Source organism: Plasmodium inui (genome assembly GCF_000524495.1).
Source record: "Plasmodium inui San Antonio 1 unplaced genomic scaffold supercont1.5, whole genome shotgun sequence".
In the NCBI taxonomy this organism is placed as follows: Eukaryota; Apicomplexa; class Aconoidasida; order Haemosporida; family Plasmodiidae; genus Plasmodium; species Plasmodium inui.
This window is the reverse complement of record NW_008481839.1, coordinates 995,892-1,010,583: the sequence shown is the minus strand read 5'-3', so window position 1 is coordinate 1,010,583 and position 14,692 is coordinate 995,892. Positions and strand designations below refer to the sequence as shown.

The window sequence follows — 14,692 nt, the reverse complement described above, 5'->3', positions numbered from 1 at the left end:
AACTAGTCATGCCAACCGGTTATGCCAACTAGTCATGCCAACCGGTTATGCCAACTAGTCATGCCAACCGGTTATGCCAACTAGTCATGCCAACCTGCTATTCCAACCTGCTATGCCAATCCACCTTCACCCCTCCCCGCCTCTTCCCACTGTACACTATTAAAAATGAAAGAAAAGGTGGTCGCTAAGTTGTCCCTAAATCATTGTCGCTAACGCGCGGAGGGAAAAAAAAAATTCATCTTCAACAAAAAAAAAAAATGAACGCACTTGTACAGGTCGCGTACGTGTGCAAGCGCGTATCAGCACTCACATGTGCGGACGAATGTGCGAAAGGAGCAACAAAAAAGGGGAAAGAAGTGAAAAAGGCGAAAAAAAAAGTGAAAAAAGCGGAGTTGTACGGCGTGCTGCTAGAGCTACGCCTAGTTAGAGCTATGCCTCTCTCCATCCAGGGGGCAGTCCCACATTGCCGCTGGCTGCCTTTCTGCCGACGCGCCGTCAAAAATCGCAGTCAGACGACTTCAACTCAAACTCATGCTCCTTCCCGTGCCGGTCTATAACCAAAAAGGACAGCAGTGCCTTCTCCAAAATGTATTTTCCCTTCTTATACTTCTGTGACTCCTCTGAGGAATCCTCGTACTTCCACCCAACATTGTTTCTACAGATGTTACAATAAATATCGACGATGATATGCTGGCCCGTGGTCATCATTCTGTCTTCATACTGTCCTTCGCAGATGTTTATCACTTTGGAGAATAGCCATGCCGGGCCTGTCCTCCCTCGGAAGGACGTAGACACTAACTCGGTGGGGTCGGACAGGTGGTTCCCACATTCAGAGCAGCTGCGGGGGGGAGAAGCGGCCAAACGATTAGACGAAGCATCCTAATGATTAAGCTACGCGGCGTAGTCATCGGGGAATGCACATCACTCACTGCAGACGCGCCTCTCCCACGATGGAAACCCATACCTGTAGACGTAGTTGCTCAGGAAAACCTTGAATGATCTACCCATAAATTAAAAGGGGAGTTAAAACTGAGGGGGAGGTACGGTGAGGACGGGACCCCAAAATGGCAGTTAATCCGCCCGCGCGAAAGTAGCAACTGAACGGGGAGACAGTCAAACGGGATTGCTACACAGGCGGTGCACGTACTAGGAAAGGCAGAAAGCTATGCATAAACAGGATTGAAAACAAAAGGCGGGGAAGAAAAAAAGGGGGAAAACTGGCAATCCCAGGCGGATGGTCGATTTGTCAGCAGAATGATGGCAATGCCGGGGGAGGGGTGATCATCTCATGGGGTGACCGTCTATCGCACGCGGCTAAGTCACTGCCCCCAAAGGAAGTCCACCCCCAAGTCAGCTTTCGAAGAGGGCTATACCTCACGCAAAAGGATCACATTGCAACGCGTACTTCGCGCAGTTCATCCTTATTCAGCTTCTCTCTTTCACGTTTACATAAAAGGAAAAGGCGGGGCGGAAGAAATCATCTCCATGGATAATACTTTGCCTTTTTTTTTTTTTTTTTTTTTTTGCCGAGAAATTTTTGAGTATAAAAAAAAAAAAAACCTCTTTTCCGATAATGGCGCTTACTCAACATTGAGCTGCGAAAGTATAGCCAAACTGTTTTTTAAAAAAAAAAAAAAAGTCAATTTTTCGATTGCATGCGGTATTCACACGTGCGCATCAAAATGGATCATGTGCACGGGCGTGTGCGCCTCATTATGTGCGTCCGTGTACATATATGCATACACACGTGGGTTCAGTTGCGCGTCCAGGCAGCCATCCATCCGTGCGTTTATGCATCCACCATTCTTACAGTGCAGGCAAACCATTTCAAATGACCAGCGGGAAGGCTTCAGGTCAGCACGCCTCACATTAACATGTGTATATGTGCCGCGCCACGCGCTGCATATATTGCCCAACAGCGAGGCCTCGCTTCTTTGGGACCGTCCAAACGTTACGCGTGCTTGCAAAATGTCGGGATCGGTTTTGGTATGCGTGAAAAAAAAAGGCCATCTGTGCACTTGGCAGGAATATTTGGTACATTTCGCATGCGTTCCCTTCGTGCAGCTCGCTGCCTCTCACTTTCTGGCGCACCACTTCTAACTTGCTGCCACCCCTGAACGTGCTGCCCATCCAGCGGGCCCCAACACAGCTCAGTGGTACAGCTGGTCCAACCAAGTGGCTTCCTCGGATGATCACTGAGAGAATGAACAAAATTCGATGCGTAATGTAAAGAAGCATCTCCCATGTTAGCGTCATGCCCAGATGGGGTCCTTCCCCACATGATTATGCTTCTCGGAACGTCAGACATCCCCCTCCTTGGGAGCCCTGTGCGCGTTCACTGCGTGTAGTAGCTGCTCTTCATTCATGCCTGGGTGGGAAAAAAAAAAAAATGAAAAAAAAACAGAAGCAGAAGATGAAGATAAACGGAGCCGCTTCACCCCATAGTTGCACACATATGTGATCAAAGCGTACCAACAATTTTGTCGAGGTACTTTCCATCTTTTCGCAGCAGAACAGTTGGTAGTTCGTTTATGTCTTCATCCTCTCCTAGCTCTGTGGGGGGGGAAGCAGTGAAGTTGCCATGTTGTGAAGTTGTCACTTAGCCAAGTGGCGAGGTGGGAACGCAAAGGGGGGTGGAGTAACTCCGCACAAGTTGCACGGTCACGTTCTGCTTAACGGGTAGTCCGGTTCGTTCTGCCTAGACATCATCAGCAGCACCAGCAGGAGCACCACCGGAGGGTCTTCAAAGCTGCTTCCACGTTGGAATGAAGAAGTAAAATCGTATTTCCCTCCTCAGCTCTTTGTGCTCCTGCCATTGTTCCTACCTGGGAGTTCATCAATGTCCACATACAGCGATTCGACTTCTTCGTTGTCTTCCCCCAGTTTCTTCACCTATTAAGGGTGAGGAACGTTTGGACCGTCGATTGACTCTCTGCATAAACACACCGATCAAGCAACGCACAAGGCGATAAAGTGTCCATACGGCTTCACAAAATAAAGGGTCACAATATGGATGATAAATGGAGGAATGGGAAGAAAATGTGTTCGCTGGCATGGGTTAAGTGTATGTCTTCTTTTCCTCCCCATCTGTCATAAGGACAACCCATCTGTTCCCCCTGAGTCCTTACCACTGGCTTCATCTTCTTGCAGGGAGCACACCAGGACGCTCCGAACTGCGCGACCACCAGCTTTCCCGATTTGACTTTCTGCAGATAATCGTCAATTTTTTTTATTTCCTGCGGGGAGGTGGAGAGAATATGTTTTTATATCAGACCTGTTCGTTTGGCTTGCTGCTCTTAAGGGATCTCTTGTCATTCCTCGTAGCGGCTTCTTTTGCCCTACCGTGAAAGTGAACCTGCGAGTCATTCGCGCCAGGGCTGGCGCGTTCACCCTGTCCAAGCGATGCCTCAACCCGTTCATTTTTCCAAACGACAAATCGACCGTTCCGTTGCTGCGTCGTTTCAGGGCCGTTTCGGGTGCCGGCGCCTACGCATGCAATCTGTGCTGCCGTGTGCGTGGTCAGGTCATGAATTTTATTTTCCTTTATTTTGTTTTTTTTTTTTTGCTTTAATTTATTTTGTTTTGTTTTCCTTTATTTTGCTTTGTTTTTTTTTATTTAATTTTATTTTATTTATTCATTTTTTCCTTCCGCTTCTATGTTTACACGTGTGCCTTCACGAGTTGGGTGTTCACGTCGTCCTTTAAAAACCGCAGCTGATGTCACAACAGGGAGGTTCCTCGGAAAGTTGCTCTTTTTCTCCCTTTATGTTTAACGGATCACTAGATATAAAAGAAAGAAGACCACCTTTAACGAGGCCATGCAACTTTGGTGGAACGGTCAAATACGTCACAGGTCACATATAGCTAGGCACCTCTGCAGGTGATGCCGTATCGACGTGGGGGAAGTTTTCCAGCACTTCTTTTAATTCGACAATGAGGAGAAAAAAAAAAATTTAAGTTGGTCACTACACGAGTTTTTTCCACCAGTCGTATTCCTCAAAATTACACATGCCAAAATGTAAAGCGCAAAATTGGTAAATCTTCATTTTGGGATTTTTTTTTTTTCCATTCTAACACAAAAGGCAACGTGTCGTTCGGCTGATATATGTGTACGACTGGACTCGCTCCTGCGTCGTTCTTTTGGGGAGAAAAAAAGTACGCAAAAATAACGTCCCCCGTTTTGCAGCGTTGTGCGGCATTTTGCATCTTTTTTTGTGACGCGCTTTTTTTACTCGCCTGGCTGTTCTCGCGCTTTTCCCACGAAGAGGTGTACGTATGCGTATATACATATTATACATATATCTGCTCACGGGACCTTCTGTGCGGCCACTCCAAAAAGAGGACATTCCCCACACTAGTGCATACATTCGAAGTATGAACGCTCCGGCGGGTTTATGCGATACTTGCACGTCCACCTCATGCAAACCCAACGAACTCGTTCGTGCGCATTATATTTCGCCACTTTTTTTTTTTAAATTTTGAATGTGTCCCATTATGTTTTGTTTAAAAGGCCCTGCTGATAGTTTCCCACCGAGTCCGCCTCCTTTTGCTTTTTCCCCGCGTTTAGTTTATTTGTTTTTTCGCCTTTCCTTGCTTTCCGTTGGTTTGGATTGCTTTACGTGGGATTTTTTTTTTTCCTCCTATTCTGTGCAGGCGATTTTCTGCTCCGTCAACCCAGTTGCGTATCTGTTCTACAGCGTAATTAAGTTGAGAGTCTCTCCCCACTACGCTGTTTTGCTCCCCGTTTGTTTTATCGCCCCCCGCTAATGGCGCGATTTATTTTACTTTATTTTATTTTATCTTTCCATTCACCTCTCACTAATTAACTGCCAATCGAACCCCATCGCTTTCCCGACTACATATAATTAACGTCCCCCGAAAAGGATAAGCCAAAAAAAGGCGTAATTCTCCAATTTGTACTCTCCTATGAACCGCATATGTGCACACCCTTCTCATGCCCACAGTGCTGTATCCCTTTAACAAAATTAAATGAACTGCTCTGCACGTGTTTTTGTGTCATTGCCAATTTCGAGGTTGTAAGGATATGCACATGTGCCAGCTCGACTTTGTCATATCCGTACTGATATGTTGTGATTAATTTTTTAGTGGTCCCCGCGTGCTGCAAAATTTGTCTCTTCACCATCTTATGCGTCATTTGTGTGGCAGTCCTCGCGACGCCGTTTGCAAAAAATTACAGCTTGCATATTCCCGCAAGGTGTTAGCAGTCACGTCATCCTCCTCGAATTCGCGATATTACGAGGTTTCCTACACACCACCGCCAACTGCATGCACACATAATACTTACACACGCGTTGTGCGTGCGGATAGACAGACGAATCGACGTATTTCAGGAGCACATATTAAAGGCTAACGAGCACTAACGGCAAAGTTTTTTTCTTTGCCCCTTTCCTTATTTTATTTTATTTTTTATTTTTGTTGTAATAAGAGAAAGAGACACCACGGAAAACGATGAGCAGTTGCCAGTGAGGGAATTCCCATCACAAATAGGGAGTGATAGAAGCTGCCAAAAAAAAAAAAAATCCATGCGAAAGGTTCTTGCGCGAATTCGTGCCAATTGGGCATGCAAATTTTTTGTGCCCAGTGCTAACTAGCGCATTCACGCGAAGAGCCCAGTTTAGAAAACTGCGAAAATTGAGTAAGCCAAAGTTACGCTAAGGCATACAAAGACAAATCGCGCGAGGGGGAAGAAGCACGCGCAGGAGTCGCGACGAGTGGACATCCCCCTGCGAGGTGTTCCGATCGGACGAAGGAGAAAAAAAGGAAAATAAAGGAAAAAAAAGGCGAAACGAACAAGCAAACGTAACAAACAAATAACACAACCCGATAACACTGTTGACAGCCCACTCAAACAGCGCCTGGACAAAGACCTCGGGCGCTGAACGATGAGCTACTGCCTTGCGCCCACGCGAGACTGCCAACTCAGTGACGCCCTTAACTCGAAAGGCAACCCCAGACGCCCGAACGGAAGCAACCAAAAAAGACAAAGCAGCCGAAACAGCCAAAGCAGCCAAAATACCCAAAACAGCCAAAACGACAACTCATATATGGAAAAAAAAAAAAAGGAAAAACGAAGCGAAAAGAAGACCGATTCGCCTGAACAGGTCAGGCAAAAAGGGGAGAAAAATTATGAACAATCAGAAAAAAAAAAAAAATTGTCAAACGATGAAGGAGTCAAAGTTTCAACCTGCGAAACATTCATTAATGAAGATAATTACACAACGTATGAGAATTTGTCCGTTAAGGAGCTGAGTGATGAGGAAGTCATTTCGGAGAATGAATACAACAGGAAAATTAAGCAATGTCCGAATAGTCTACTTATAAGCAAAGAATATTACGATTTTCTCGTAAGCAACGATGACGACCAGGCGAATAAGAAGTACACAAAAAATGACTCGCGTTTTGAAGAACTCCTTCAGAGTGAGGCGAACTCTCCGCCCGCCACATCCTCCATAAAAGTTTCGCACAATGTGGATGAATGGATTAACAAATTGTTAAAGTGCGAGCTGCTTCACATCGAGGAAGTCAAGCTCATGTGCACACTACTCAGGGACATCCTGAAGGAGGAGCCCAACTGTGTGCAGGTGAGCGTCCCTGTGACCGTCGCGGGGGACATCCACGGCCAGTTTTACGACCTCCTGGAGCTGTTCCACATAGGTAAGTGCGCGATGAGGAGGGAAGGACTAAACGAAGCCACCCACGACCCCCTTGTGATTAGTAATTAATGACGAGGTGTGCTAGGAGGTGTGCTGTCAGGTGCGTACAATCATCCCCACTGTGTGCACGCCCATCTTCGACGGTTTCCACATTTCGCTTTCCGAATTTCGCCTTCCACTTTCCGAATTACGCATTCCTCACTCCGCCGCCCCCCCCGCAGGAGGATTTCCGCCGGACGTGAACTACCTCTTCCTAGGCGACTATGTGGACAGGGGGTACTACTCATGCGAGTGCTTCTGCCTGGTGGCTTGTCTCAAGATAAAGTATCCCAGCCGAGTGACCATCCTAAGGGGGAACCACGAGAGCAGACAAATAACCAAGGTATACGGTTTTTACGATGAGTGCATGAGGAAATACAATGGAGATTACAACGCGTGGAGGTACATAACAGACGCCTTCGACTATCTTCCCCTCACAGCCATCATTAGCAACCAGATCTTCTGTGACCATGGAGGGATTTCTCCCTATTTGCACACAATTAGTCAGATTAATAACTTAGATCGATTTAGGGAAATTCCGCAGGATGGTCCCATTTGTGACTTACTTTGGAGTGACCCTGCTGGACCTGAGGATGGTATCATCGAAGGATGGAAGGCATCTCCTAGGGGTGCTGGTGTTGTGTTTAGCGAAGAGAGGACGGATGCCTTCCTTCGACTAAATAAGCTTAGCTGTATATGTCGAGCTCACCAGCTTGTGCAGGATGGCTTTCTATGGATGCACAATGATAAGGTGGTGACAATCTTTAGTGCTCCTAATTATTGTTACAGGTGTGGCAATTCCGCCTCTCTAATGCTCGTCGATGAGTACATGGAGAAGGACTTCGTCACCTTTAGCACGGCTCCGCTACGAGCCAACGCCAAGGCTTTGAGGAGGAACGTGGGCTACATGCTGTGAGGGGAAGAGCGGCATATCGGGATAGCGGAATAGCGGCCAGATGAGCAGTTCGTCTAGCGGTCGGTAGGGCTGCTTCGCCGTCAGTACAGCTGCTTCACGTTCGCTGTAGCACGTACTGTGGCTCCTAAATAGGATGAACGTTCTCGGACGGTTAGATTCGCTATTTTGGTACGTCGAAGAGGGTGGAACGTGGCCGGCGTTCTGGGAGAGAGGGGCTCATCCGCGAACATAAAATGGCAGCCGTTTGTACGCCTCTCGGCGGTGTGTATATGTGTCAGCAGGTGCACACAGGTACACATATATACATGTATGTTTTTATTTTTTTATTTTTTTTTCCTTTTGGCACCCATTCCACGGTCACTTTACTCCTTTGTCCATGTGCAACGTTTAATTTTTTTTTTTTGTTTTATTGCTTCCCCCCCCTCGATAATGTACCATGTTCAAGCTAAAAAATAAGTAGACCCTTTTTTTTTATTTGTTCCCGTGATGTGATGAAAATTGCGTAACTGCGTTTTTCCTGCCAAAGGATTACACCCCCCCAAGAGACCTGCCCCTTTCAAGGACCATTTTGAATTAAATAATTGTCACCATTTTGGTTAATTACCCATGTGTAGGGAGGCGGCTCTCTCTCCGTTTTGCACTTCCGCTGAGAGTGGCATAACTAAAAGAAAAAAAAGAAACAAACAAACAAAGAAATAAAGAACGCAAGACGAAGAAGTAACACTGCTAATGTAGCCCCCTTTGAGATCCACAATGGCGTGAAAGAAGGTTCGCTTAACGCGTAGGGAATGGGATTTTTTTTCATTTTGCTCTCTTCACTTTGCGGTAGTTGCGAGGTGGCACCTGCACTTCGGCTAGCAAACTGATCGAAGCAGTGTCATACCCCCCGTTCGGCGATATAGCAACTCATGAGCCGAGTGATAAGGATAGCTTCACCGTTTTTGTGCTTCCCACCCCTGGGCGTATGGGCGCATGGGACATTTTGCGCGTGGCACGAAGTTTTCAGAGGTTCGTCCCTTAGCCGTTTGCGCGTCTCGATGAGCCGACCCATCCTGTGCATATGATGTTCTGTTCACTTGTGCTGCTCCTGCACATAGCGAATTACCTCCGTGTTGTGCAGACAGTGCACATAGGAAAATTGGCGTTCTTACCTCGGGCATCCGTGAATAGAGAAAGAGGCATAGGCTTACGTATAGGCAGGGGCATAGCAAACCGCGCAGGTCTGTACGCGGGGAACAACCACTCATGCATGGGCTCCGAATCCATTTTCAACCGAATCTGCAACGATACCGATAAGAAGAACGGAGACAAAGCAAGCGAATTGTTGCAGAGAGCAAACTATATAAAGGATATTAACGGCTTGTATAATCTCCTTCCCCTTGGATATAAGTCCATCGAGAAGCTCATCGGCTTCCTAAATATCCACCTGAAGAGAGTCAATTCGCATTCTCTTTTTATGTCCATTCTGCAAGCCAAGAAATGGTGGAATATTTCAGACCGCTCCAAACAGTATAGCGATGAATTTTTATACGTATACAAACAGAAGCAGCAAAAAGGGGACATAAACAGAGGCAGTGAAGTTGTGATGATGAAAAAAAAAATGGAAGATGATGGGCTGATCTTAAGTCCCACATGTGAAGAACAGGCACTCTCGCTAATCAACCAAGTGTACAATGAAAACATACCAGCCAAATCACTCCCCTTGTTAATCCATCAGTTTAATTATAAATTCAGAAATGAAAAGAGATTAGAAAAAACGCTATTCAAGAGTAAGGAGTTCTTGATGAAAGATGGCTACTCCTTTCACAGCAGTGACATTTGTCTGAGTGAAACGTATGAAGCATATAAAGAATGCTATGAAAAAGTTTTTTCCGATTTGAAATTACCATTCAAGGTTACGAAAAAAAGGAAAGTGGACAAAATGAATGCACTGGAAAGTCACGAGTTTCAAGTACTCTGCCGAGATGGCAAGTACAAAGAAGCTGCACACATTTTTAAATTAGGAGATTACTACTCCAGGAAACTAGACATCAAATACTTAAACAAACGGAATGAAAAAAATAATATTCTTATGGGTTCCTACGGAATTGGCATTTATCGGCTGCTCTACTTTTTGGTCGACTCTTTTTACGACGACGAGGGAATTCGGCTACCTGAGCAGGTCGCGCCTTTCTGCGTCTACCTCATCCAGACCAATCAGAGGAGCAAGTATTCCGCGGCCAAAGTGGCAAAATTTGTGAAAATGGCCCAGGTGACGGGAGCGGTCGAGGTGACAAACGTGCCAAATGTGTCAAACGTTCCCAACGCGACGGCAGCCCCCCTCAACAGCAACGACGTCGAGTACGTCCTCACGCTGTGGCTCTACAACACGTTTAAAAACAGCAACGTGGACATATACTACGACGACACGGATTTGCACCTGTCGCGGAAGCTGAAAAATTGCGACTTGATAGGAGTCCCCAATCGAATTATAATAAACCTGAGCAGCGAGCAAAAAAAGATAAAGTTGCCCCCGGATTTTTATAACTACATGGATACAAAGAATGCTATTCTGTCCAACAAGCTCTACATGACCTTTCGGGACGTCACCGTCGAGTACAAAAGTCGATTTTCCCCGGAAAAAAAAATTATGACAATTCATCAGTTGTTCAAGCAGTTTGGGCTAATTTAGTTTGTTTCGCCTCCTCCCAGTGTCCCACGTTTGGGGTGGTGCCCTCTTCCGCGCAGTTACACCGCGGTGTATTCTGCGCTATGTTTTGCATTGCTTCGTTTGCTTAGTCTGCTTCGTCCGCCTTGTCTTCCTCTTCTTATTCTTTTTTTTTGTCTGCGTTTGTGAGGCGAGCCCTCCGCTCGCCACGTTATCGAGGCGGCCGACGCGAGCCAGGCCGCTTTCTTATCCCCCCCTCGCGTGCACACACACAACCGACCACTTACAATTTGCCTCTTCCGCCATTTCGCAAACAGGGTCTACCTCCTCTTGTAAACGCAGGGAGCCAACAACTTGGAAACCTTCCCAATTCTCTTCTCATTCGCCGCGTAGGAAGCGCCGTCCTTTTTATTATTCTCAAAAAATAGCACATAAAAAAAATCGTCCAAATTTACCTGAACGGGCAATAAAAAAAAAAATAAATAAGAAATAAAAAAATAAAAAATAAAAAAAAAATATATATACATTTTCGCTGTTCATCTAGCCAAATTACACAGACGGCCAATTTCGCCCCTCAGCCAAATGTGCGCATAGGGCCATATGGCCGCTTCCCCACACGGTGGTCCGCGTAAGAAAGGCCTACTCTGTTGATGAAGGTAAACCCGACATTCCTCATGAACTTCATGAACGCCTTGTAGTTTGTAAACCTGCTCACCACGTCGGCTATTATTAGGATTGCGCTGCGGAAAAGTAAAAAAAAAAAAACAAAAAAAAACAAAACAAACATGGAGAGAGCTGCCAAACGGAGGTTATACAAACCACAAAAGGAGCAGCAGAAATGGCTACTAACGTGGCGACCCCTCAGTGCCCACAATTTAACCTCTTTTTAAGACAACGAAGTGCCTCAAATATAACTTTCGGCCAGTCCGTGTTCATGAGACTCAGGCACAAAACGAAGCAATCGTGGGAATTGTCTCGGAGCGGCAACTTGGTTATGTTACAAACCGTGACGTGCTCATTGAGCTGAATTAAATCGTAGGAAGTGACTGACCAGCCGTTCAACGCCTGGGCTATTTCTGCTTCTCCGCATCCCAAATCGGCTATTTTGCTCTTTTTTGTAAAATTTTTTTTTAAATGGCTTATTATTACATGAACGGGACTTTGGGGCCATTTACTCTTCTGATTTCTGTACCCCAAATGGTAAATATTGAAAATATTGTTTGTTTTATTCAACTTCTGTTGTACAATTTCGCTTCTGTTTGTGTACATGTACTCATTAATGTATCTGAAGAGGGACGAATTCACTATTTCTTCTGGGTCCTGTCCGATTTTTCTTTTCTCCTTGTATTTTTGTTTTTTCTTTTCTCCATAGTGGCTTTCGTATTGGTCAAGGAAGAAGGGCTTATCGCTTGGATGGTCGCCATCCGTTCGATAGGCGAACGGACTGCTGGCCTCACATGCGTAGTTCCCTCGGTTAGTGACATTCTCTGATGAAGAAGCTCCATTTGGAATGTGTTGGGGGTGAGACTCCTTGTCTCCCCTTTGGGCCTTCCTTCGATGATTCCTCTTTTTGGATAACTTTTTATTTATCATTACTTTCTTCAAGACAGGAGCGGAAAAATCTGACTTGGATCTTTTAATCACCGTTTTGTTAGTCACTGGTGGGTGTTCCCCCCCCGCTGTTTCTTCCTTCTTCGCGAAATGGGATTTTGCGCAGGGTTGGTCTGCACGCCCCATCTCCCCCTTGCTGTTCAGGGATGTACGACAAGAATGAGATAATCGCCCCACATGTTTTATCTCCTTCATTTTATGCTTCTTAAAGGGTTTCTTTTTTTTGCCGCCATTTTTACCATCTTGAGTCTTATTCGTCTCCCCGCTAGTTTTGAAGCCACCTTTGCTGCCCGTTATCAGTTTTTGGGAAACGCCCGGTTTGCTCATTCTTCATAAATGTGAAGTTGCTGTTATTATTTACTTGCCATTATGCAGTTAAGCGCTCGGGAAGCGCACCTTGGGTTAGTGGCGCATTCTCTCTGTTGTATGTTTTTTTTTTTTTTTTTTGAAATAAGGCTGCTTAAGCTTGTAAATTGGGGACTGATGCAATTTCGCTATTGTGACCACGGAAATTTGAGCAGTCAGTATAAGCTCATTCGCATTTTTTTTCTTTTTTTTTTATTATTTTTTTTTTTTCTGCCTTTTGTTCCATATCACTATTTTAAAATTGCCGCATTTTACGTGGCATCGTATGTCGGCGGGACCCATCGCTGGAAAAATGGGCAGCGAAGCGCAGGAACGTTTTTCCCTCACAGGGGTTCCCCAATATGCGTGCAATTTTGCCGCGCCCTCTGCATGGCTGAGTAAATTCATGTGGCAAGGTAAATTGATATGGCCAACTTTTCTTTTTCGCAGTTACCAATCGAAGGGGTAAACAGCACGAGGGGTCAGCTTTCTCCGCTTAGACCATTTCTACATTGGGGGTAAAACTACGAACCCACAAGCAGCGCATATATTCATGCAACGTGTGAATTTGTATGAATACATTTCGCGCCGCTTCTCATCGACAATCTCCACTTTTCGGAGATTAGTTCTGCCATTTGGAAGATTCATTACCATAGGTAAATATGCCCTTCTAATTTGATGGCAAAGGAACTTTGCATTTTTTTCAATATACGTTCATGAAAAAGGTATGCGCTTTTTTCTTTCTTTTTCTTTTTTGCTGAGGTGAAAAAGGCAGGTGCACATAAATGCAATTTTATATTATACGTATGTATGTCCCCGTGGGAAAAGGACAGAAAAAAACGACCGAGTCATTTTTGTACCCAAACGTGATATCAACAGCGTTTTAGGAAAAAGGCGAATGATACACGGTACATTTTTAGAAATGACATCCATTCAGGTGGAGGTATATATGGAGGTAGAATTAACCCATTTGAATCGACATGAATGGGCAAAGTTGGGCGATTGACCGCATGCTTTTTTTCCCTTTTATATCGCCACGCTATGGGCCTAGGCAGGCATAGCCGCCACCTCCCCCCTGTACACAAACCTGAAACAGTTGCAGCGCAATCCATACTGTGTAGAAAGAAGTTATGTAAAAATGTCAACCTTCTGAAGGTCATTTTTTTCTTTTTTTTTCCTTCTCATTCCGCCCTTTTGAAATACCCCCATAATTGTGAAAGGGTTAAAAAATGGCACACCATAAATGTTGCGCAAATTTAAGAGTAGTCCCAAATGGGGCAGATCACCGGCAAAGAGGAACCTTTTAAAGGGGCTAAGGGCTACATAAGGGATGCGTAACCCTTTTGTCACTACCCCCCGACTGCTAAGTACTAAATTCGCGCATAAACTGCGAAGTGAAGTGGAGTGTTCCATGTGACAGGATTCAACAGAACTACTCTTTTGCCATTTTTATAAACATGCAAAGGTTCTACGCGGAACAGGAGCATCAAATGGGGAAAAAGAGAAAAAAAAAAAATCAAAACATATGGTGTGCAAATGTACCTGCGCATGTTTGCATACGGAAAAGGGGTTTCCCATGAATGGGGGAGATGCCATTATTATGATATACCCCCAAAGACGTGTCTTAAACGGGAAACATGCACATTTCGCGTTGTGGCGATCTGCCGAGGGGAAAAAAAAACACCTCCGTTTAATTTCACCGTCACCTGTACTGTTTCGTGTATCCCATTTGGTATCCTTTCACATCACTTCGTCTGTAACGTTCCATTTGAAGTTGAAAGAGAAGAGGTAAATCTTTAATGGTAAAAGAGGAAAAAAAAAGGGTACTGTTAACCAATTTTGAGGAAAGCATTATTTGCCAGAAAAACCGACCAGTCGAGGCGTCTAACTCGACCATGTAGATATGTATCATAAAGACATGAATGAAGATTTTTTTTTTTTGAGTCATTGGAACAGTGTGTACAGTTACCCGTGATGGGATAAGTGAGTAGTAACTTGGATTTTTTTTTTTTTTTTTTTCTGAACTGTTCATACATTTTTAGACAGTTTTTCTGAACATGCATGTTTGCATGCCAAAAAAGTATGAACAGTTCATGCAGTTGTGCATATGTGAGAGGGGCCGCGCAAAAGTGTCCACGTCGTGTGGGCAACGCAAAGGGTCTGAAAAAGTCCGAATGGGGGACTACATTTCGAACGCGAGACGAGCGAAAGAGTCGAAACTGGCATGGTGATTTATGTTCATTTTGCTTACTTTCTTTGTTCTGCGTTGTTTTTATGTTCTTTCAGATTGTTTTAGCTTGTTTTAGCTTGTTTCAACTTGTTCCAGTTCGTTCCAGCTTGTTCCACTTCGCTCCAGCTTGTTCCATTTCGTTCCAGCTTGTTCCATTTCGTTCCAGCTTGTTCCATTTCGTTCCAGCTTGTTCCATTTCGTTCCAGCTTGTTCCATTTCGTTCCAGCTTG

At 45.0% G+C, this 14,692-nt stretch overlaps 5 protein-coding genes across 5 annotated transcripts; 2 read left to right on the top strand and 3 right to left on the bottom strand.

Annotated features, from left to right (window-relative positions):
* Window positions 1-495: 495 nt before the first annotated feature.
* C922_01691 (hypothetical protein) lies at window positions 496-1,008 on the bottom strand (the record flags this gene model as incomplete). Its single annotated transcript, XM_008817294.1, has 2 exons — window positions 496-838; window positions 965-1,008. 2 exons carry the CDS (start codon window positions 1,006-1,008, stop codon window positions 496-498), a joined length of 387 nt encoding a protein of 128 aa, XP_008815516.1.
* A 1,292-nt stretch (window positions 1,009-2,300) lies between these two features.
* On the bottom strand, window positions 2,301-3,420 carry C922_01690 (hypothetical protein; the record flags this gene model as incomplete). Its single annotated transcript, XM_008817293.1, has 5 exons — window positions 2,301-2,368; window positions 2,473-2,553; window positions 2,826-2,892; window positions 3,129-3,236; window positions 3,343-3,420. The coding sequence occupies 5 exons, from the start codon at window positions 3,418-3,420 to the stop codon at window positions 2,301-2,303; spliced, it is 402 nt and encodes a 133-aa protein (XP_008815515.1).
* Window positions 3,421-5,903: 2,483 nt separating this feature from the next.
* On the top strand, window positions 5,904-7,629 carry C922_01689 (protein phosphatase 2 (formerly 2A), catalytic subunit; the record flags this gene model as incomplete). The annotated part of the gene is made up of 2 exons (XM_008817292.1): window positions 5,904-6,675; window positions 6,896-7,629. 2 exons carry the CDS (start codon window positions 5,904-5,906, stop codon window positions 7,627-7,629), a joined length of 1,506 nt encoding a protein of 501 aa, XP_008815514.1.
* Window positions 7,630-8,878: 1,249 nt separating this feature from the next.
* Window positions 8,879-10,300, top strand: C922_01688 (prolyl-tRNA synthetase; the record flags this gene model as incomplete). The annotated part of the gene is made up of 1 exon (XM_008817291.1): window positions 8,879-10,300. The coding sequence occupies one exon, from the start codon at window positions 8,879-8,881 to the stop codon at window positions 10,298-10,300; it is 1,422 nt and encodes a 473-aa protein (XP_008815513.1).
* Window positions 10,301-10,596: 296 nt separating this feature from the next.
* On the bottom strand, window positions 10,597-12,214 carry C922_01687 (hypothetical protein; the record flags this gene model as incomplete). Its single annotated transcript, XM_008817290.1, has 3 exons — window positions 10,597-10,731; window positions 10,920-11,016; window positions 11,157-12,214. 3 exons carry the CDS (start codon window positions 12,212-12,214, stop codon window positions 10,597-10,599), a joined length of 1,290 nt encoding a protein of 429 aa, XP_008815512.1.
* Window positions 12,215-14,692: the final 2,478 nt, after the last annotated feature.